At 38.5% G+C, this 23,204-nt stretch overlaps 1 protein-coding gene across 1 annotated transcript in view; it reads left to right on the plus strand.

Annotated features, from left to right (window-relative positions):
- Positions 1-23,204, plus strand: part of CFTR (cystic fibrosis transmembrane conductance regulator (ATP-binding cassette sub-family C, member 7)) — a gene marked incomplete at its 5' end in the record, with an annotated part of 76,959 nt that overhangs the window by 17,764 nt on the left and 35,991 nt on the right. Inside the window, 7 exons of the mRNA XM_010147550.1 lie at positions 577-669; positions 1,193-1,375; positions 3,922-4,113; positions 15,405-15,499; positions 18,156-18,242; positions 19,082-19,814; positions 20,920-21,048. Of these exons, the coding sequence (XP_010145852.1) occupies positions 577-669; positions 1,193-1,375; positions 3,922-4,113; positions 15,405-15,499; positions 18,156-18,242; positions 19,082-19,814; positions 20,920-21,048 (1,512 nt within the window). The remainder of the gene's footprint in view (positions 1-576; positions 670-1,192; positions 1,376-3,921; positions 4,114-15,404; positions 15,500-18,155; positions 18,243-19,081; positions 19,815-20,919; positions 21,049-23,204) is intronic.

Raw genomic sequence — 23,204 nt, forward strand, 5'->3', positions numbered from 1 at the left:
AATATTATCCCAGAAGGTAATATGAGCATCAGGCTGCGAACTTGTGACATTTGAAATTACACTACTTGAGTGCTGCCCTGGCCAGGATCATTATCTTCCTCTTTGCTTTCTGTTGGTAGACACACCATTCTAACTCTTTTAAACTCTTGTAATTTTGGAACAGGGACATAGCATGTAGCTGCTTTGTTTCACTGTTTAACAGAATGCAACTTTCCACATTGTACTCCAAAAACAAAGCTTTATTGGAAAAGAATTAAGATCGGAGGGGTGATGCTGCCTGGTACAAGCAAAGAAAAGGCCAAGTTTTGATACTCTTTCTAAACCAGAACCAAATCCAAATCCATTTGTGATTATGTTTTGAGTAGCAATGAAAGAATTGGTAGTTTCAAAAATATTTCCTTCTGCATCCAAAATCGCTGTGTAAGCTATATTTATTTCTCTCTCTAAGACACTACAATGCAATAGCACCATCAGAAATAATAGCTAGTGCTCAGTGTTGGCAAGTACGTACTGCTTTGTGTGATACAGCTGTCATCCCTTACTGTTTCCCCTTATCTGCTTTCATGGTGTTTCTAGGATTTCTTGCTGAAAAAAGAATATACAGCCCTGGAGTATAATCTAACAACCACTGGGGTTGAGCTGGACAAAGTAACAGCTTTCTGGGATGAGGTTAGTACTTTTAACTAAATAAATTAAAAGACACAATGTATCTTTTTAACTGATATTTGCCTTGGTGTTCTCTAAAAAGTGCAGCGTACAATCCCTCATTTCAGCTGGCTTCAGCTACCAGCAGGCAAGGAATACATGGCAAGCAACTAATGCATGTTATCAAATTATCCATGGTTGACAAATTTTGGAAGAGACCTTTTAATGAGTGTTAAGGCCTGTAATAAGTAGTTATTTATGATGTAAGCCAGCCTGAAAAGAGAATCAGGCTGGAGCATGTATAAACATTGGAAAGCAGTTCTATAATAGGCAAATTTTGTTTGTGTCCAAAAATGTATGAACAAGTACAATACATGAAGAACTTAAATATTTAAGAATATAATAAATATGTTGCAGATAGGAAAAGTAACATCAGAAAAGTAAGTTAATGTGTTTTGGTAGGTTCGTAGTATGATACACATGTCTGCATCTGCATGTTTTAATTAGTTTTTATGTACATGCAAATACACTTCTCTGTGTGTTTCAGGGAATTGGAGAGCTGTTTGTAAAAGCAAACCAGGAAAACAACAACAGCAAAGCTCCTAGCACTGGCAACAATCTCTTCTTCAGTAATTTTCCCCTTCATGCCTCTCCTGTTCTTCAGGATATAAATTTCAAGATTGAGAAGGGACAGTTGTTAGCTGTTTCTGGATCTACTGGAGCAGGCAAGGTATTTCTATTTCCGTTGTTTCAACAAAAGTCCTAATAAATTAAAGGAATAGTATTGCTTTGTTATCTGTGTTGTTACCTGTGTTACTGCATTCTTACTGTCCTGTGCTCACAGTGAAAATTATAGCTGCAGGAAAAAGTATGAATGAACTGTAAGCTTCAGTATAATGGCCAATAGTTATTTGAAGTTTTACTCTATGGCCAATATGAGAGTTTGCGGAATATTTTTTTGTTCGTACAAGGATACAGCGTTAAGAAGGAAGTAGCAATTTAAATTGCAAAACTATTTTTCCATAGGAAGTAAAAGGAGGTTTGCAGGAATAAAGAGAACTGAAACCTAAATGCTTCCTGCCTTTAAAACAATAAACTGGAGAACATAGTATAGACATCCAGGTGGCTCAGTGTGCTAGAAAGCAGACTGGGTTTTTTTTCCCTGCCTTGCTAACATTTTAAGAAAAATCTTGAACACAAGATGGTCAGTCACCTGACAAACCTGACACAGATTAGCCAGGTAACTAAGATGCATGCCCTAGACAGTGATATTCCTGGTCACTTGTGCTCCAGTTCCTACAGTGCCTCGCTTGGACAGGCTCCCCGAGTCCCATGTAAAAGCCTGGGGAGGTGCAACTGAAACTGCTGGTTTTCTGGGAAAAGTTGTGGTTTAGATTAATCATCATTTTTGAACCTCAAAATGTCATCACTACCATTAGTGTGCAGATAACACATCTGATTAACCTCATTAATATAAAATGAGTTGAACTGTGATACTCTTAATCACTTTGAACTGCAAGTAATTAGATGAGTCTTTCATCTTGCCTGAGTTTTCTGAGGAGATGTGAAAGTGAAAACAAACATTCATTATGTGTTTGGCAACTTTTCCTGTTTAACAAATTATTGGTGAATATATTCTGATTTCTTTTACCTTCATTGGGTAAAATCTTTGGTCTGTTGGAGTCAATGGCAAAGGATCCATCAATTTCAATATGATTAAGGCTTCTATACTATTTTCTGTAATGATAGCGGTAGGAAAGAACAAGGGACTCAGGACATGAGGTTGTCAAGCTCTTATGCAGGAGTGCATTTTACTGTGATACTTCTGAATTAACAGAATACTTTTCCCATGTTGCTGATCATCTCAGGTGGCTATGGCTAAAGCTGATACTTGTAATAAAAAAATGGCAACTACACAGTGCTGAAGGACATAGGCATGTCTCCAGCTACCTGAGAAACTGCGGAAAATTCAGATCACACTGAGCAGTTTATGTGAACATAGACGTACAAAAAATTTACACTTCTCAGGGCAATAAAAATGAAAGGCTTATAATAGTATCTGAAAGATTTTAAAAAAATAAGGTTAATCCTCTCCCCACCGAAGAAGTAGTTTCTCCTTTCCTTATACCCTCTTAATTTATGGTTTCTTTCATGTTACTGGAGGCTGTTAGTGTATATCCCAGGAATTGTCAGGCCTGTGAAACAGACTGCACACTTATTTTGTCTGCAACAGGTGTGAAGGCTGACATCATCTCTTTAGTACTGCTTCAGTATTTTACAGGCTTGGGTTGGTGGTATTTTTTTTTTCCTGTTATATGGCACAAGATACAGTATTTTGGCATCCAGTGTGCAACACATACTAAGTGGTTGTCATTTGCAAGATCAGAAACTTTGTACTTAGCATTTTGGAAATGGTATTATGGAAAGAATCTCATGAGAGTCCCCCCCGCATATTGACTAACTTGTCAAAGGATTTCTGGGCTTGAGAGCATGAAACTGTGTCTTAGACAGATTTTTAGATCTTTGGCTGTTACGTCCCAGCTTTGTTGACTGTTTATTAGTGATAAGAACACAACTGGAATGGCTCTGTAACATATTTTTCCTTGTATTTCTCAATTCTATTCTTTGATCTAGTAGCCAGTGATGTGTGACAAGGTTACTACAAGCTACTGATTAACTTTGAAATTATAACATGTCAGTACTGAAATTGCAATCAATTCTTTTATGAAGGGAAATAGTAAATATAATTAAGTCATGTATTCACGTAAATGAGTTAACAGTTACAGAGGAAAATTCAGATCACAGTGAGCAGTTTGTGAGTAATTGTATACATATACACAAAGAAATGGCATTTCTCAAGGCAATGCAGATAAAAGGTTTATGAACACTAGCAAAATTGTAAACATGAATTGTGTTGTACAAACAAAGTAGTCAGAGATAATGTTAAAAATCAAGTAACATTCTCCATAAATACTAATACCTTGTGTCTGTATGTGCTAGCAGATATTTACATTGTTACTTAGTAAAACTACTGAAGGCTTAATTAAAAATACATACTCTTACACAATCTTTACCATGCATTGAATGAAATTTCTCTCATTTCAGAACCATGAAAACCTCCACTAATTGCAGCTTGCACGAGATCAGTACTTAGAGGGACGCTCTTTATAAGGCAAATGTAGCATTTTAGTGACTTAGCAGAGTGCCTCTCTTTTTGTTTAGCATTTCTTATGGTTGTACAGATCTCTGCTGTATTAATCGTTAATGATTTTTCAGACTTCTCTTCTGATGTTGATAATGGGAGAATTGGAGCCTTCGCAGGGTAAAATTAAACACAGTGGAAGGATATCCTTTTCACCTCAAGTCTCCTGGATTATGCCTGGAACAATAAAAGAAAATATAATTTTTGGTGTATCCTATGATGAATACCGATACAAGAGTGTCGTCAAAGCCTGCCAACTAGAAGAGGTTAGTCATCTATGACTCTTAAGACCTTTGACCCAAACCAAGTGAAAAACCCCAAAGAATAAGTGAGGGAGTGGAGCTTTAAGTAAGTGAGACATTTCTGAGACTTAAGGAACTCACCCTGGCACCCGAATTTTGTGGAACTGCAAGTCAGCCTTTTGCCAGCTCCTTGGGAGATAAACTGACGGTGCCAGTTCTGGTAGTTTATCCAACAGGAGCTAAATAAGCTGGCTCAGATGTTGTAAAGGGTCTCCTTCTGTCTCCCTTGCTAATTAAAAAAACCCAGGTAAAGATATTAATGTTAAAGAAATTATGTAAAAAGTGTTGTTCCTACACATTTTGTGTATGTGTTTCTTCCCTATAAAGAAGCTTTTCCTTCTAATCTTGGAAATTAACCTGTTTTCTCCTTTCTTTTGCATTTCAAAAATGGCTCCAGGGATAATTAGAACTCCATGCCAGAAACTCGAGTTATTTAGAGGAAAATCTTGACTGAAGTTGGGTTTTTCCATGTCCGCATTGAAAATTCTCACACTGGGAATTCTTGCAGGATTGTTCTTTGTGATAAGTAGTCCACAACAGTACAATGATACAGAAATGTCCTTGTGTGTGTCTGGTGTTGCCAGAGGGTAGTGTAGGAAAAGGTATCTTTTCACATTGCATGATACTGAAGGAGCCAGCATTTTAGACCTTTCCACCCTTATTGCTGTGCCTTAAGCTCAGACATTTTGTCTGTAACATATAGATGAAAACAATATTTAACTGAGCTGAATAGGATCTGTCTTTAGGCCACACAGCGAAACATATTTTCCTTTAGTGCCAGTCAAGCAGGAAAACAATAGGCAGTCTGTTTAAAAATGAGATGAGGTTACTGTGCTTTATCTCAGAGCAGGGTATAGTTAAGCGATAATCTTTTTCTTCTGTGTTTATGGCCATTTCAGCTTGTGTTTGGATTGTGGTTTGTTGGAAATCTTCCTTGAAAGCTTCTGAAGACAGGAGAATTAACAACTTCAGTGTCAGGCTTTCTGAAGAGAGTAGTCCTTAACCCTGGTCTTAAAAGTTGTAGTTAATGCCAAAGCTCCAAGAAACAACTGGCCTCAGCAGCTGGTAACTGTCCTTGCTCAAAGAGACTTCCCAGCTCAGGGTCCTGGTGTCAGCAGGATGGCTTGGTGTTTCCATGCTGGTGGGATAGTTTGGTGTCTCGGTAGGCTGCAGCTCCTTCGCCAACAGGCTCAATGAAACCATCTTTGATCTGTGTTGGTGCAGCTCTTAGCAGAATGATACGCTTCACCTTCTAGCAGGGGTCATTATTTGAGATCAAGTGTGATACTTATAAGGATCTTTTTTTTCTGGACTGAAGCTGAATAAATTGGGCTGGCCTGAAGAGAAGGCAGAAAGATCTGGAAGGAAGCCAAATGCATTACCTTATTGCTGTTACTATGCTTTCTAGTCTCGTTAGCTTTCATGTCTTAGTTACCGAACAGTATGGCAGATTGAAGGATGGATTTCAAATACTAATTCCCTGTTTATTCCCCAGTGTGACCTTTTAGGGGTTTATTACAACAAAGGTTAGTGCTTTGTTGGATTGGGGTTGTGTGTGTTCTCTTTCTTCAGAAAGGGAGGGTACCAGAAGGCTTTTGCCTAAGGGAGTTCACTTTGCCCCCTTTTCTGTGACTTTCCTAGGTAGTTACGTTGTCCACCTGAATGTAGGCCTGTTGCTGGGTCTAGTTCTTATATGGGTTCTTCAAGGGGAACCAAGTATTGGTGATTAAAAAGTTTATTTCCTTATTGAACATAAGCTGGAAGTCAGTTAACATACAGCTCTTAACAGTGACTGAGATTTACTTCCAAGCTCCATGCTCACAAAAAAGTTTTTGGGGAATACAGGGCCATCTTCTTCGACCCAGAGGACAAATAGATGTGTTACTACTGCAAGAAGTAACATACCTGCAAAATGCCCCCTTGGCTTAGCCATCTCCACCATCACACCCTATGCAGCAAGCATACTGAAGATCTAGTCCAATTCCACAATGTGATGTCTTTTTCCTTTTGTCTTGGTTAGTGTCAGTAACATACTACAGCTGGCTATGTGGGTCACATCGTATGGTATACACAGATTTGGGGCTTCCTGACACACCGTGAAAGGCCCGTTCCTGTCCTTCAGCAGAACAGGACACTTAAGCTGTGTGGCTTCATACAAGGTCCTCCATGCTTTGTTTTACATCTGTGGAGATATGCAAATGATATGCAAGTGTAACCTAAGGTGTAACCTAAATAATTGGGGGTGCATGAGAATTTTCAGAAAAGCCAGTGCGACATTTTTCTGTCTGACGTTTTCGATTGGTACATGGTTGATTTGCTAAGGAGCTATCACTTACAGCCCCTTTAGGGTTGCTAAGTACTTGAGGTCAAGTTATCTCAAGGTAATTATGAAAGATGGAAAGTACAAGTAAATATTTCATAGAGCTTTCCGTATTTTAAGTGTCCAAGAATAAACTTTTTACTGAATAGGAAATTAGATCTTTCTTTAGAGGTTAGAATGTGTTATGCATTATATTTTTATTCTGTAAAGTCCTGAAGAATGGCAAATCTGGTTATACTGACCAGTACCTATAAAATAGGTGGGCTTTGGTAGGTTTTCCTTGGACAGAAGAAGGAATTTTGTCATTTTGCTAAATGATATTCTTGCAGCTTCACGTTTTGTTCTAATTGTTTATGGAATCATCAAAAGGAAAGTTAAAAATATATATTTTTCTCTAATAACTTTTGAATATTCACAATTATCTTTACTGGAAAGTAATGAAACTATGAGCAACAGAAGAATTTTCTTTTCTTCCTTTGTTTTCTTTGTTTTCTTTCTTTTATTTTTGAGCCCAAGTACTTTTATAGCAATTTAGAGCACTAAACACTGAAATACATTTTTTTGTAGTCCAAAGAATTCATATAGCTACATGTAGTACTTTCTGGACTTGCGTATTTGGCTTAAGAGATTTCTGCCTTCAGCTTCTTGTTCTTGTTGCCTTGCTGCAATTCACCTATCCTCCAGTTGTGCTGGTAGACCTGTTCATGATGTCATACCATAAAACAGAAGATGAAGATTAAAAAGAAAATGTTTATAGTATGTTGGAGAACTGCTTCCCTCCTAAATACTCTGCCAGGATAGTGTGGCAAAGTGTCTTTGTGTAGTGCACAACACATTAGGATCTCAGTCTGTGCCTGGGTTTACAGGCTCTGTTAGTTTGTACACGTCCCTTGAGAATCCTTTTTTTCTCATGCATAAGGTAACTGCTGTCTCACCCAGTGCCCATCACAGAGGTGCGTAACTGATGAACGGCCAGATGCAGTGAATCGTGTCATACAGGAGATACTATTTTGTGAGACTGCATATGGGAAACGTGTCTGAATGGTGCTCCTTTGAGTGTAGTCCCACTTGATGGCACACATGTGGCAGCTGCGTGGTGTCACAGTTTTCATTCATTCAAGTACCACTGCCTGTCATAATTTCAGGATGACTCTGTATAGATATATAATGCTGAAGAAGCATGAGGGGTTCTCAAATGCATCTCTGTGTGCACCAGGAAAAGCTTGTATAAGGTACTTTTTAAACCTCTGCTTGTACAGCTTATTGTATATTTTTATGGTAGTGTAGCCTGCTTTATTTGTGTAAAATGATTCAGGACTTGATTATAATTACATTTCTTAATTATATTTTTCCTTTGAGGGTAAGTGGGGCATCAGGGGAGGTAAAATCATGTTTTACAATGTAGTTCTAATTACTGCAGTTTGGAAATGGGCAAAGGTTAAGAGAAGTGGAAGGTGATAGAACAACAGAAAGACTGCTTTGGAGTTGAGATGAAGGGACTGTAATTAAGAGCTACTTTAGCATGCTTGACATCCTATGCAAACATCCTTACTGGCAAAAATTATTTCTGAAAGTCCAGCACAAACTAAATATGGCTGCAGTGAGAGCTAAGGGGTGCATAGATGTTGCCCTTGTGTGATGCTGAACTCAGGGGAATGCCAGTACATTTAAATTGCATGATACATTCTGTGCAACGTCACGGTAAAAGAAGTTTTACAAAAAGGCGTAAGAGAAGAGCTGCTCGTTCCTACTCCACTGCCTTCTTCCTCTTTTTGCCTTTGCTTGAGTAATAGCGGATACTTTAGCAAGCAAGGAGGGTAAGTACCGAATTTAAAACATCTTCTGTAATGAAGGTCCCAGTTTGCAAATAGTGAAGTAAAGGCTTTCAGCTTCTAGATCAAACCATTCCAGCACACATCAATAGTCCTTACCATTTGTCCTTTATTCAGAAGCTTTTTTGAAACAAATTGTTTCAATGGGTTTAATTTTGAGTGTGCAGGTATTACCACAAATATATTAACTTTAAAATTTTAAATTGGCATGCTATTATACAGAGAAGCCAAGATGTAATTGGTACGGATTCCGAACTCATTTCCTAAAGGCAGTCCCCATAGGCAAGCTTAAAGGTACTCAAAAAGTAAAATAAGATGAATTGGTGCTGCCTCGTCTTATGCTACCTTATTTTTTTTACAAGGCGTTTTACCCTTTTTATCAAGTACTTTTCATCATTATCATGATAAAAATCAATTAACAAGAGAAGGTGAACTTTTGCCTAGCACTTCAAATTAAGGACTAATTATGAACAAATTTAACACTGAAAAAACATCCTGCATAATTAATTGATTTTTACTGTCATTGCTCAATAGCAAGAGCCCCTGGGAGATGTGAACTGGATGAGTGTATACATCTGTGGAAACTTGCTACTAAATTTGATGCAATTCCACAGATGTAACTTCCCCAGAGATTGAAGGGTTGTATTAATGTCATGGCAGGGATAACACAAACATAAATTCAGGGATAACACAAACATAAATTGGAGTTTGTAGGAGTAGACACCTGGGTTTGCAAAATCCTTGTTACTGATATAATGAAAAATGAGTAGGGAATGTGGCTTGATTTTCAGTTTTTTAGGTTGAAAAGTCAGTATTAAATAGCCTACTATACACAAGGTGTGGGATTTTTATTTGGTTTTAGCACTTGCCAAGTTAAAATGGTAAAACCTTTGGACAGTTGAAACAGGAATCTTCATGTCTGAATGCTGTTAACATTGATCAAAATCATCCTGAGAGGATGCGTTCCTCCAGTCAAGACGGCAGAAGCAGGCCCGTTATAGTTATTAGTTAGAAAATAAACAAGCATCGTATCCCATATGAAGGGGTGCAGTAGTTCATTATTTTGAAGCCATACTTCCATGACTTCCATTTTAACCATTTTTGCAAGGTAAGATAGATATTTTTCCACCTAGTTAGTTCATTTGATCCTTCAGTAGTTACCTAAGAGCCCATAAACACATAATGGCAAACTACTCTGTAGAGATTACCACTGTTAAGTAAACACATGTTCTGATTTGAGAGCCACCACCTGCTCATGAATGTAATGTTTAACATGGCATGCAGAGAGAGAAATGTTTCCATGCAAAATCAAATCATATAATAGTACTAAAGAAATTCGTGGCCAGATCTTTTAGTTTTTTGAGCTGGTTTTACAGGGAGTGCAGGAGATTCCTTTTCATCTAAGAACTTAGATTATAGAGGGAATGACTACAGGAAGAGACAGTCAATATGCCAAGCCCTTGTTTGTGTTCCTGCTTGTTCGACGTCTCCTTGCAAAGGATGGCATCCATCCCTGGGGGATGAGTTCACTGCAGTGTCAAGGATGCCCTGAAACAGAAACATATATCCTTGCATCCCCCTCTACTGCTCCAGCCCCTTTCATCTGTGCTGGTTTTGGGATTGTTTGGCTTTTGGTGGTTGCTTGGTTGTTTTGTTGTTTTGGGGTCTTTTTGGGTGTGAAAGTTGAGAGGTTATGATGTCAGTGAGTGAAATACTTTGTGCCCTGGTTTTGTACCTGTTTTTCACAAGGGATACTGGCAGATTACAAAGTGTAAGGAAAAGCGGAACAATAAGGATTCAAGTCTGGAACGGAGTGCTTTGAAGTAGGTATTTCTCTACAAGAGAATATTCAGGTAGCTTGGTTACCTAATCAGATGCATGTCTTGCCGTGTAAACTATGTGAGAACAAGTTACTTAGCCTGTCTTTGTAGCTGGGGAGAGCAACAGGCATGTCAAGGGGAAGTTCATCTCATCCTAACAGCTAAAATAGCATAAATGCCTCTTTCAGGCAGAAAGGCCACATAGTATGTGGAATCTCCCATTACAGCTATGGCATCTCAGACACGTGGGCCCAAAAGCTGGCTACCTTTATACTTTTTCCACCTTGCATTGGTATGATCCACTGGCATGAGCAGACTCCTCTAACTGAAATTCTTGTCTGTGGCCCAAAATCCTGGGCGGATCAGCTGTGAAGGTGCTGATGCAGTGAGTTCCCTGGGGGAACTGGAAGTAAACAGACTAGCACAGTTTTTTTGTAGCAGATGAGCATCTTGATTTGAGAAAAAGATAGGCTCAGGCTCCCAAATGCACTGACTTGAAGAAGTTTATCAGCAATCAAGTTTAACAGAGCCCCTCTGCAATGTTCTGTGTTGATACCATTTCGTTAAAGACCTGTTTCAGTAAAGACAGCTCTCCCCACCCCTTTCCCTGTCTTCAGTACAGGGCTCTGGACTGATTACCTTGGATGTTGTCCTATCTTCCCTGTCACTTCTGGCATCATATTTAATTCCCTTAACCTGCGTTTAACCTACCCACACGCAGCATACTGACTACTTCATGTTTCAAAAATCTGTTCCATGGGAATGTTTCACCATAGAGAAAGCACGTTTTGCCAGTATTCGTGTGAGTTTTGGGTGAGCCTGACACTCTGCTCAAGGTCACAAACTCTTGCAAAAACAAAGCTTGTGCTGTTGGATCATGAATCCTTCATAAATGGTTCAGCTGAAATTTAACAAAAGTTTTGGCTTCAGGAATCATAGGCAATGAGAGGATAGTCACCTAAATAAAATAAAATATTGAAACATAATTTCTGGTTTGAAACACTTTGAAGAGATCTGGCTTTCTGGCTTCTGGCCCAGGAAAATGAGGACTCAAGTATGTTTAAACTTGTTATCCAAAAGCCAAGGTAGAAAAAACTACTGAAAATTCTTAATCTTTAAAACTTAACAGAAATTCTCACTAGTAGGTATGAGTCTGAAACACAAGACTTGATTTCAAAACTTTAAAACCTTGCAGTTTATTTCATATCTGCCTTACTTTCAAGATCATTTGTGTTCTGAAAATCAGGACAAATTGAAAGTTATGTATTATGCAGAATGCCATTTCAAATTAATTATCTAAAGATTCTTATTAATCACCAAATTCAAATCTGGAGGTTTGTTTCAGTTTCATTTCTACCTTGTTGGTATATTAGAACTGAATATGATTTTTGGAAGTACATAAGTAATCATGTTAGTGAGAAATTTAGATTTTTCTTAGATTTTCCTCTTTTAAGTAAAGAGAAAAATTATCAAAAGGGTGGAACAGTATTGCAGCTCCTTGGTACTGCTTCCGCTTAACTTATGTTCAGCTTTACTTGGCATTTTATACATAAAGTATTTTTCTTTTTATGTATTTCTTTATACTTCAGTATTTTTCTTCTAATATATTGCAAATAGTTCATACTACAGAAAGGAAATTGCATGGTGTGTTCAGAGACAGCTTCTCTAAAACACAGAGAAAGGAGGTGAGAAAAGGAGTACTTTGGTAGGTGAGAAGGAGGTAGCAATGTGAATGGGGGGATTTGCTGGGAACTGTGAAAATAAACATGGGTAATATTAATGGCAGTGAAGAGAAGGAAGGGTATAGAGATTATAAAGCAGCTGGCACTGTAGTAAAAAAGAAGTGAAATAGAGAAAAGGGTTAGTGAAGGTGAAATGGAGAGAGCTAAGACCACTCCTCTGTTCCATGAGTTTATGACTGTTTTATCTTTCTGGAGGGGAGGCAGAAGAGAGAAGATGGAAAGCTACATCATTAAGGACATATTTAAGGAAGAAAGAGGGGCCTCATAAGTAAAATACAAATGTTCTATCAGTAGAACTGCTTGAGTAGTTTGAGTGGCCTTGGATCTATAAAGCAACTACTTGCTGAAAAGCATGGTTCTTAGAAACTATTGACTGTCATGCTTTATGATCTTAATTGTTGCTAATGTTTTACCAAATGATTTTGATAACAAACAATCTACCGAAAAGACTTGGAGTGTGAAATCCATTCTGAGGTTTCTTTTTTTTAACGAGATCCTATTTCCTATTCACCCTGAAAAAAGTTATTACCTTAAACTCTCTCAGCTATGTTCTTCCATACCAAGCCCAAATGTATTATGAGGGTCATCCCTTTGCTGCTGAGGTAGATAAATATGACATTTACATTATTAAAATTGCAAACAGATATTCAAAGGAACGCTTTCTCCTTGGGTGTGCAACTTGAGATTTGTTAGCTCCTGATAGTAGAAGCACCTGCAAAAGATACTAATGTCTGTGGGAACTGTGTGTGTGGGTTTGTTCTCTGAATAGTTACCAATAGGTTTCTCAATGTAAGCATTTAGAAATAGATATGTTAAAGAAAATCCTGTGACTACTTCATTAATATGCTGGGTTTTGTGCTGTTCAGCATCATTACATTAGGTTTGTCCCTGGCTTGATTTCACTTCCTGCATAAAATGACAGCAAGGATGTATTTGGACCAGCCCTATGTACTTTTTTACAATAGGTAATGCATGTTCCAACAAATAGCATTGTGTGTCTATTGGACTTCATCACTCTGTTTACGCCTTTGAAAGAAATTACTAAACATTTTTTAATTATTATAATTACAGGCTGAAAAGTTCTTTGTCTGTTCCATGCCATGTATTATCCTGAGGTGAAGGGTAGAAGAGAGCAGAAGGGGAACTCATTAAAAGTTTGATTAAAATTCCATGTTGACACACCTGCAAAGAAATCTATCTGACAAAATCCTACCACCATTTAAAAAAAATGGGAGCCCTGGAATTGACTAATTGTACCCTGTTTGCAGGGGAGGGCACACTGGGCCCAGTTCTTCACCTAGGCTTTTTTTCAGAAAAGAAATAGAATCAGGAAACCGCAATGGCACCAGCACCATTACAGGCAGCAATACGGGTAGAAATGGGGAACAGTTGAAATTGGGTTAGATATCTAGATACTTAAGCATGTAAATCCCAATGATATTGGCTAAATGTCACAGTTAAAGATGAATAACATGACTCCCACATGCACAGTGAAACCGCAAGTGGTCTGAGCAGGTCATCTCCAGCAAATGCCAGAAAAGCTTTTATGCCAGAATTTCACATGTCTGTCTAAACACTTCATGACCTACAGGAAGATGATTTTGCCACGTTCAGAAAATCTTCCTTTAAATATGTTGCAGGCACTGTTTTTCACATCCCTCTTCTGTAAACAGGGATTTGCTCGTGTGGCTCTCCTTTTACACAAGGAAAATTACTAGTTAATGTACGAAGAATTTAAAAATCACCTGCAATAGCTTTTCCATACATAAGAGCATCTTGATTTTAAGGTCAGAATCCTCTAAGTCAGGAAGTAAGCGCTATTATCAAATTAAAGAGTTGGGAGAATCTCCCATTTCCTGACAGACCAGGCAGTCAATTTCTAGTCCTTGAGTGGCTGGACCTTTCATCTGTCACTGATCCAGGGCTGAACGGCATTGTTCACTCTTTTCCTGAGGTCAGGCCAATTTACATGGGAGGAAGAAGGAAACATTTCTCGGGAAGGATCTTTATTTATTAATTTATTCTGCAAAACCTCAGAGGCTTGGAATGCCAAAAGGCTGCTCAACAGAGAGTGATTAGCCATCAAAATCACAGCGGGGTGATCAAAAGTGGATTATATCTGACTTTGTATGAAATGCAAACTTCTGGAGAGCAGTTCGACTTAGAATCCCAGGTCGTATTGCCCTGGAAGCGCTTCACGTGTCTTCCACTCTTTTTCCCAGGAGCTGCAGGATTTCTGTGGGTGCTGTAGAGTGCATGCAGACAGCTGAGTTCCTGCCTGCTCCTCGGCTGCCTGGGGGAAGAGAGACCCCCAAAACAGGCCACCTCTTCCAAGGCACTGCCTAACGCCTGCTCCCAGAAGCTCACTTTCTGAGGGATTTTGTATGCCACTTTTTTCCCCTAGAAGTTGCACTAAAAGCCTGAGAACACTGGCTCCGATTTTGTCTGGTACCAGGTGCCTTGGGCAGCTTCCTTGGCTGCAGGAGATCCCTGCCTTGGGAGCACAGGCAGCGAGAGCAGCAGTCTGGTGGTGCAGGCACTGGGAGCTTCTGGGACACTTGGGCTTCCAGCTCGGCTCATGGCAAAGTGCCCTGGAGTCATACCTGCTGGAAACTGAGGTGCCCTGGGGCATAGGGAGATCATCCAGCCAGTGTTTCTGGGAAAAGTCCCCTGAAACTACCGCTATCACAGTGATGGTGGGGTCACTGTATTGGCTTCAGGACATAGGCCAGGTAAGGCTTGAAGGCAGGATTAATATTTTTTGTTAGAGCAGCTGCAAAAGTAGAAAAACTAGACAGCCTTCAGGCACACAAACCATTCTCCATGGCTCCACTTCCATTCATTATTGTTGTTTACATGGATCTTCGGGTTCGGTGCTCAATACTTCCCTCAGCCACCTCTGCTAATGGGGCACAATGACGTCCTTTTCTCCTTTCTCCTTTCTCTGTCTCACGTGAGAGTGGAATGGTATTTTCTGGTTTTATCACAATTGTGTGTAACCTACAGCCCAAGCAGTGGAACTTGGCTCCCAAGCCTTTTGCAAACCTTGAGCATTCCTGGCATTCCCAGCTAGGAATTTTGTGCAAGCCATTATTAATGAACCTGAATTGCAAATTTTTCTGGCTTTTCAAGAGCTCAGATCCAAAGTTTGCTTCTTGCTCTCCCTAAATTCAGTGGCAAATGCATTTATCTCTTTATTTGACAGAAAGATCAAACGGTTAATATCTTGGGCTGATACTGTATGAAGGTACATTCCTTGCTTTTATGGACATCTAGCAATTAAGACAAATATTTGTTCCTGAAATCGTGCAGCTCATGATTGCTCTCTGTGATAGAATGATGTGTTTTCTTTTATCACCATTCCAAGTACATAAACAAATGAAAGAAATAAATAAACCTCTGTGCGAGGGTGGTTTTTTTTCACCACTTCTGTCTAACCTGTCTGTACACTGCTTACACTGTGCTCCCATGTAGTCTGTAGCTTGAGTTTCCTGGATGTGAAAAATACGTGTCTGATTCTTAAAAAAACGTTTGTCAACAGGACATTTCCAAGTTCCCAGACAAAGATTATACAGTGCTGGGTGAAGGTGGAATCAGTCTGAGTGGAGGCCAGAGAGCACGAATCTCACTAGCAAGGTGAGTATTTTGCTCTCTAAGTAGTGTACTGTTTCATGCCTAAGGAACGTGTTATGACTTAAGTACTTAAATACACGTGGACTAAGTCCTGCTCAATAAATATCCTCTAGGTTTATCAGGAACTTCATTTTGCTATCAGAAATCTGAGTTTTGCTAGGCAATTACGTTTTTGATACACCTGCATATTTATTAGTTGAATTTTAGAAGTTTGATGTCATGTGCATTCTATGGCTTAGCTGAGGATGAATCTTTCTGTCCCTGATGCAAGATGCTGTTTGGAGATTCAGACCTTTAAGTGTAGCCTTCTTACTACTGAAGAAACCCGTACAAAGATACAAATAAAAAATATTCCAGGATCTTTCCCTGCTATGACGCTTCTACAAACCAGTTTATGTATCGATTAATGACATACTCCCTGTCTATAGGTAACAAAAATGAAAAAACTGCCATGCTTCGAAAAGTGTTGAGCATAGTTTTGGTCTTTTCTGTTGTAAAAAGAGAAAGTGGAAAGCAATGTCTTGTCAGTACCTGTGAATAATGGTCTGGCCTTGTCTGTCTGACCTTCCAACATTAGTAAGGAATTTTGAAGGTCTACAGAACAGTAACATAGGTGTTTGTCTTATAAATTAGCTATGTATTACAGCAGAACCACTTACCTAGCATCAGAAATCTGGTAATGATAGCTCTGATGTGTAAATGGCCCCATTTATTTCTCTGCCAAGTGCACATTGTGCTCGTTCCCATGCTCAGAAATGCTGGGCAGAAGCAAAACCACATTATCGTGATCCACACTGGCATCCCCTGAAAGGTGTGCATGTCTGTGTAAGGCTAAAAGATGGGTTCATTAAACCAGAGAGGCTTTCAGTGTGGATCTTTCTAGCAGATTTGTGAGAGGGAAGAGGCATATGGATGGGCCTGTTTTATGCAGTAAGATAGAGAGGAGGAGCAGGCAAAGCTTTCAGAGCAATAAAAAGCTTCAACCAATAAAACCCACGTAGATTTTAATTTAAAATGCAGTAATTATGTGGAGTATTTCCCAGATTCTATGAATAATCATGTCTGTCACTTTTCACATGGTCACAGCTCATGTACTGCAGGACCACAGAACTGCTATAGTATGTCAGCTATATAATTATTTTTTTTAAAACAATTAAACGTCCCAAAGACTGTGTCTGTATCTGCTTTACCTTTTGTTTGGGCTCCAGTCTAAGCTCAACATACAGCAAGCTGTGCAGGTGTTGAGGTGTGGGTTGCAGATGAATCTCTGGGAAAGCTAGAGGAGTAAATTTAGGATCACAGCCCGATGTTGTATCCTTCTGCACTGGTGATAAGCTGGATGTTACTTGCTTGAACTGGCTGCATACACGTCTGGTGTATTCTGTGCAAAGTCATGTGAAATGAGAATCCCTGATGGAAGTGCCGTCAACCAGCTGTCATGAGAAGCAGGTGAAGATTGCCTGAGCCCGTCTTTCTTGCTGAGCTCTGTCAGTGCCTGCAGCTACAACCTGGGGAAGGAAAGGACCAGGAGTAAAAACCAGTGCATGCCCTGGGTTTGAGCTAGCTCACTGGCCCAGTAGCCTAAATTAGCCAGTCATGTAGAGCTACTAAGTCCAACACACAAATCATAGCAATAATTTGAGTGCTACAATTATTCCAGAAAAAAACTTGCAAACTTTCTTCTGATGAAAGTGCCAAGAACGATATGAACTTTTTGTTGTTGTGCAGCCACTACATCATAATGTATGGTCAGTGAAATCCATCGTGACAGAGGATTTTTCAATAATGTTGCTTGCAACTTAATATACTATTACTGAGGGCTTTTACTCCCTATTAAATATTTTCACATTGTTTAACATAATGATTTTAGAACTCATTTTTAGAATACTTTTAAAAGTACTGAAATGCAGCTGTCCAATTTTTCTTTACTAATTATACTCTGATTCCTATCACATCATGATTTTCACAGAGGAAGGCAAGGGACCTTTTTGAACTTATATTGAGATTGATTTAAAAAAAACCCCAACCTCTTAACTACAGGTTTAGGTCTCAGTGAGCCATGTCCAGGCACAAACAGCTTAAGGTCCTAGTGCTACAGACAGGTTTTCATGTCCTGAACTCAAAATATTGTATAGTCCCATTTCAGATAATGTTTGCAAGATCATGGCTCACTAATACACTGTCTTTCTTCACCAGTTATTTCAAAGTACTTTTAGAAATAAGTGCTGAGACCTAAGTCTTTTCACACAGTTATTTACATATATGTAATATTCTCTCAGGCACCGGTAGACGTTAGATTAGGTACTACGTTCCCATTTAAACAGTCATTGTACTCAGATGGGGACTGTGAGATTCAGGCCATAAACAGATCTTTAAAGTAACCTGTGTAAAAGGCAGCTGTATAGCTTCCTTTGATTGCACAGAAATTAATGGAAAACTGGGTGAGCTTATAATGTGAACTGCAGCAAGGCAAGGCTTTATTGACTGGTGTCTTATAAACACATTTAACGTTGAACTCCGACTCCCTATTGATGCTGTAGAAAAGTCTATCAATTACAAGCTCTTGAGACAAACCTGTAACAGTATCCTTTATAAATTATTTTTATGTACATTTATAAGACCTGTGAAAGTTAATGTCATTTCCATTTTCTCTGTTCAGAGCAGTGTACAAAGATGCTGATTTGTATCTCCTGGATTCTCCTTTTGGACATTTAGACATTTTTACAGAAAAAGAGATATTTGAAAGGTACCGTATGTTTTGATAGATTGAATTTAAGAATCCCACAGAACAGCACAAAGTAAAACCAAGAACAGAAATTTAACAACAGCACAAAAATACTGAAGTGATCAAAATTACACCTTTTGGGGATGTTTATTTTTAGGGATTCTCGTGAATATGTTGTGTTAGCAGTAGGACAGTGTACTGTGCTGGGAACAAGCTGGGGCCAGGTGTGAGCGTTACTGCTCCTTCCATCTCAACATATTGAGCCTGCTATAATCTATTACTCCCAGAGCGCATGGGTTTATAGCTGATGTGTCTGTCTACCAGAAAGGCTTTAATTTTAAAATACTTACTTGCTTTTTAAGTATAGATATTTACAAAAACTATATTTTGTCTATTTTTCTAATGACGGAAAGACTGGTCACCTGAAAGTGCCCAGTGATCAAGAGATGGGCAGCAGGTTGGCCAAAGACAGGGCCTTCTGGCTTGTCCTAGTGGTGTAGCTCAGAACAGTCAGGACACACACTGCTGTCCAGGAGCTTTTCAAAGTTTTGAAACTGAGCTAGTGCTTTTGAGTTTGGTAGCAAAAGATTTAAGTAAGCCTAAGATGAAAAGAAATACTTCATTTTCATGTTGAACTGTGCTTTTTGGTTTGACCTGAAAATGATTAAATTTTCCCCCTTCTTTTAGTTCCTTTACACATCTCAGCCTTACAGCCTCCTTTGTAGTTTGAGGGAGCACCCGAGACTGCTCATACTGGGAGGGGGGCAGGTAACGGTACGTAGATTGAAAGTGAAAGGGATAAAAGCAGCATTTAATCATGAAGAAAAAAATCTCATTTTTAACACTTTCATCTTTTATAGCTGTGTGTGCAAGTTGATGGCGAATAAAACTAGGATCTTGGTTACTTCAAAACTGGAACACTTAAAGATTGCTGACAAAATACTAATTTTACATGAGGGGAGCTGCTATTTCTATGGAACATTTTCTGAACTTCAGGGTCAACGGCCAGACTTCAGCTCAGAGCTGATGGGATTTGATTCTTTCGATCAGTTCAGTGCAGAGAGAAGAAATTCAATTCTAACTGAGACGCTGCGACGATTTTCCATTGAAGGAGAAGGCATAGGGTCACGAAATGAAATAAAGAAGCAATCTTTCAAACAAACATCAGATTTTAATGACAAAAGGAAGAACTCCATAATTATTAACCCCCTTAATGCAAGTAGGAAGTTCTCAGTAGTACAGAAGAATGGGATGCAGGTCAATGGGATAGAAGAAGGCTACAACGACCCACCAGAAAGGAGGCTCTCGCTGGTACCTGACCTGGAACAGGGAGATGTAGGTTTGCTTCGGAGTAACATGCTAAACACTGACCATGTGCTGCATGGTCGGAGGAGGCAATCTGTGCTAAACCTGATGACGGGCACCTCTGTGAACCATGGGCCAAACTTTGCCAAAAAGGGAAGTATGTCGTTTCGGAAAATGTCTGTGGTGCCTCAGACAAACCTGTCTTCTGAGATAGATATCTACACCAGGCGCTTGTCTCGGGACAGTGTCTTGGACATAACTGATGAAATCAATGAAGAGGATTTAAAGGTGTGTGTTGACTTATGTTCATCTTGGCTTTTGATATGGTGATAGCTTAGTGCAATGTACTCCTTATATATTTTTCGACCTGTATTATTCCTAATGCAGTACTCCTCTGTGGAATATCTTTTTGGAATATCTCTGAATTTTTTAAACACAAATATCATCTTGAAATCATTGAGATCCTCAAAAACTTATTTTGCCTGGTTTTTTACAGTTTCTGAATACTATCTGTAGAGAATTTCAGTACAGAATTCTAACCTCCTGTGTTTAACATACCATTAAGGTTACTTAAGCTAAGTTTAAAACTATAGCATGGAAAAATATTGTTTTAAAACTGTTATGTAAAATTGAAATTTGAAATGTTAAGGGTCATGGAAAAAAAAGAATACATTTGAAGTACTAGCACACTTCTTAAAACTGGATTTTGATAAAGTTTGACTAAGTTGTCAGACTGCTTAGCTCCCATGTTCTGATACAGATAATGAACAGAGGAGTAATTTGGATTTTACTCTTTTTTTATGGATGTGCTGGAAATTATTGAGTTTTATACCAAGAACTGGACCAAAATTCCTTTTTTCTATTAACTATCAACTGGTCATCATGATGAACTACTTTCATTTTCAAAACTGACATCTGATTTTCACAGGATAGCAAAATTTTCTAAAGCAGTTTCCTAGGTGGAAAAAAGTCTACAAGAAATTAAACTCATAATTCGCTGAAGCACTGCCCTTTTTTTCTTTTTCTTTATTGATCTCAGAAAAAAACCCAACCCTCAGAGTATTTACAAATTTACTCTAACAGCACAATAATAATCTCCACTGAAAGAAAATAGCTATTGATTAACCATTTCTGAGCTTCTAATAGTGCTGGACAAATTTTGGTTGTTTCTTTCAGTGTTGTCTGAAAATTTCAAATCGTCTCAATTCTGTTATATCAGAGATGACTCAACCACTCAGTAGCTTCTTCTCCAGCCATTATCAGTCAATTTGAATGCTGCAGTTCAGTTATTTGGAGCGAGTTAGCAGAAAGAATGACAGCATTCATGTGCCAGAAATTTTCATATATAGATACTATTATGATTCTGATGATGGTCTTATCAATTCTTTGACAGGAATGCTTTACTGATGATGCTGAGAGCCTGGGTACTGTAACCACATGGAATACCTATTTCAGATATGTTACCATCCACAAAAACTTGATTTTTGTTCTAATTTTGTGTGTGACTGTCTTCTTAGTCGAGGTAAGAAAACCTGCACTTGATGCCACGTTACTACAAATGGTGTTTGTTCAAACTGTGTTGTTTGTGATGAAACCATAAAGGCATGAAGCGTCAAGGCATTAGCTCATGTGTGTCACTCATTGGCAACTGCTGTTAAATGATAATGCAATTACTTTTCTACCATTTATAAGCATTTCTCACCAAAGATAGTGACTAGTGCATGACATCAGAAGACCCACCATCTCAGATCATCTATGTTGTTTTCTGCTGTGTGGTACCATGAATAAGAATTGTTTCCCTGTGCAGGTCTCATTAGCTATTAGAAATAGAGGACTAGTTTCTGGCTGATTGTGTCAGTGAAAGGTTTTTAACAGTTCTGTGGTGGCATTCAAACTTCTCGTATCATCAAACCTGCAGAAGGATAGAATTGATGTTATCCTGAGTTTAATGTTATGTTGCAGGTGATTTAAATCAGTTCTTTTTGACCAGGAATAAAGCCTGGATCTTAAATCTAGTTGGAGGTCCCAAAGTTTTTCAACTACTTCCAGAAGCAAAACAGTATGTAGATGTGTAGCTGTTCTTATCATGTAAGTATTTTCACGGTAGTGGAGAATGGCTGTGTAAACCCACAACAGCAAAGCTGCATGTGAGTGGTAGGGGAAGAGGAAGTTTCAACTTTGAGGTATATCAGGTTTATCCCCCTATATTCAGCATATATTTCTGATCTTGATTACAAATTTTTTACTTTTAAATTAGACTAAACCCTTTTTAAATAATTCAAAAGCCTCATCTTCTAATTGAAGAACAAATGACAAAGAATGTATCCATCTAAATTGAAACATTCTGGTGTGACTATTGCTTAAGCAAAAGCCTATTGATAAATGAATAGGCTGGAAGATTTTAAGTCACAGCACAGACTGTATGACCTTTAGCAAACCGTTGTGCATGAAAAAAATTGTGACACCCTTCAGAGCTGGATGGGACTATTGTGGAAATACTAGAGGTACTATTTTAGATTTAGAATGGATTGGTTTTTATTGTAGCTCCCAAGGTGAGTCCACACAGATGACCATAAACAGGGCATTGTTTGTACATTCTTCCTAGACTCGTGGTGTGTATGTATGTGTGTAGCTTGCTTAAGTGGCTGAAAACTGTGCTTCCTAGATGCAATATCCAGACAGTAGGGTTGCTGAATGGGAAGAAGAGCAGTCATGAATGGAAACATGTAGAAAGGCTTTGTGAAGTTATTCTGTCATTGTCTACCTTCATCTTCCCAGCTGAAAAAAAAAATGGTCATCTCTTGTGACGATTCAAGAATTCTGCTGGGAGATGTAAAAATACTATTGTGAAAGAAGCCTGATCCTTACAAATGTGTAAATTCAGGGCATCGTGGTCAGGCTTGAGTTATTTACTGTAAGACCTGCAGATTTAGTGGTTCCCAAGGAGGAGACTTTAATTATGTGCTGAGGTATTATTGTAACACATTCCTGTACCAGTGCCATAAAAATATATGTGAAGAGCATGCTAGAAACTATGTTTAGAACCTGAGCAAAGAGATCATAGGCATACATAGGGCAGATTGAAATGTGGTGGACGAGATGAAGATCTCCAGTGTATCAGTAGACAGACAAGAAAATATGTTGTAGAGGAAGCTTCTGTTGAATGTCACAATAAAAAGGGTTTAATTCCACATTTTAAAAATACTAACGCGGATTATTTGGAGAATTATGTAAAACTAGCAGCCAAGCAATATCAAACAAGTAGATATATCAAATGTAGATGTCAACTAGCAAAAACAACAATGCAAAAATAACAATGTTAAAGGTTTGACATTCATATTTGCATAGCTGCCTTTGAAGATACTGAGACACTTATTCTTTTAGGACCATCGAGAAATATTGATCTTTAAAAGTTAAAATATGTTAAAGCCTACAATGAATGTTCCTTGTCATTAGGAATGCATTAGCAAGCCTTTGTTAATAGTACGGTAAAAACAATAAGAGAATATTTAGGTACTTGAAAGCCTGATTGTAATACAAGTCTAAATGTAGCTTTCCTGGTGGGATGCACTAAATGGTTTCTGTGGAAGAGGAGCAGATATGACAAGGTTTTTGCTTCAGGGAAGTTTGAATTCCATCCATTTATAATGCGCTTTCTACAAACAATTACAAAGTCAG

The sequence above is a fragment of the Eurypyga helias genome, unplaced genomic scaffold (assembly GCF_000690775.1).
Source record: "Eurypyga helias isolate BGI_N326 unplaced genomic scaffold, ASM69077v1 scaffold5812, whole genome shotgun sequence".
NCBI lineage: Eukaryota > Metazoa > Chordata > Aves > Eurypygiformes > Eurypygidae > Eurypyga > Eurypyga helias.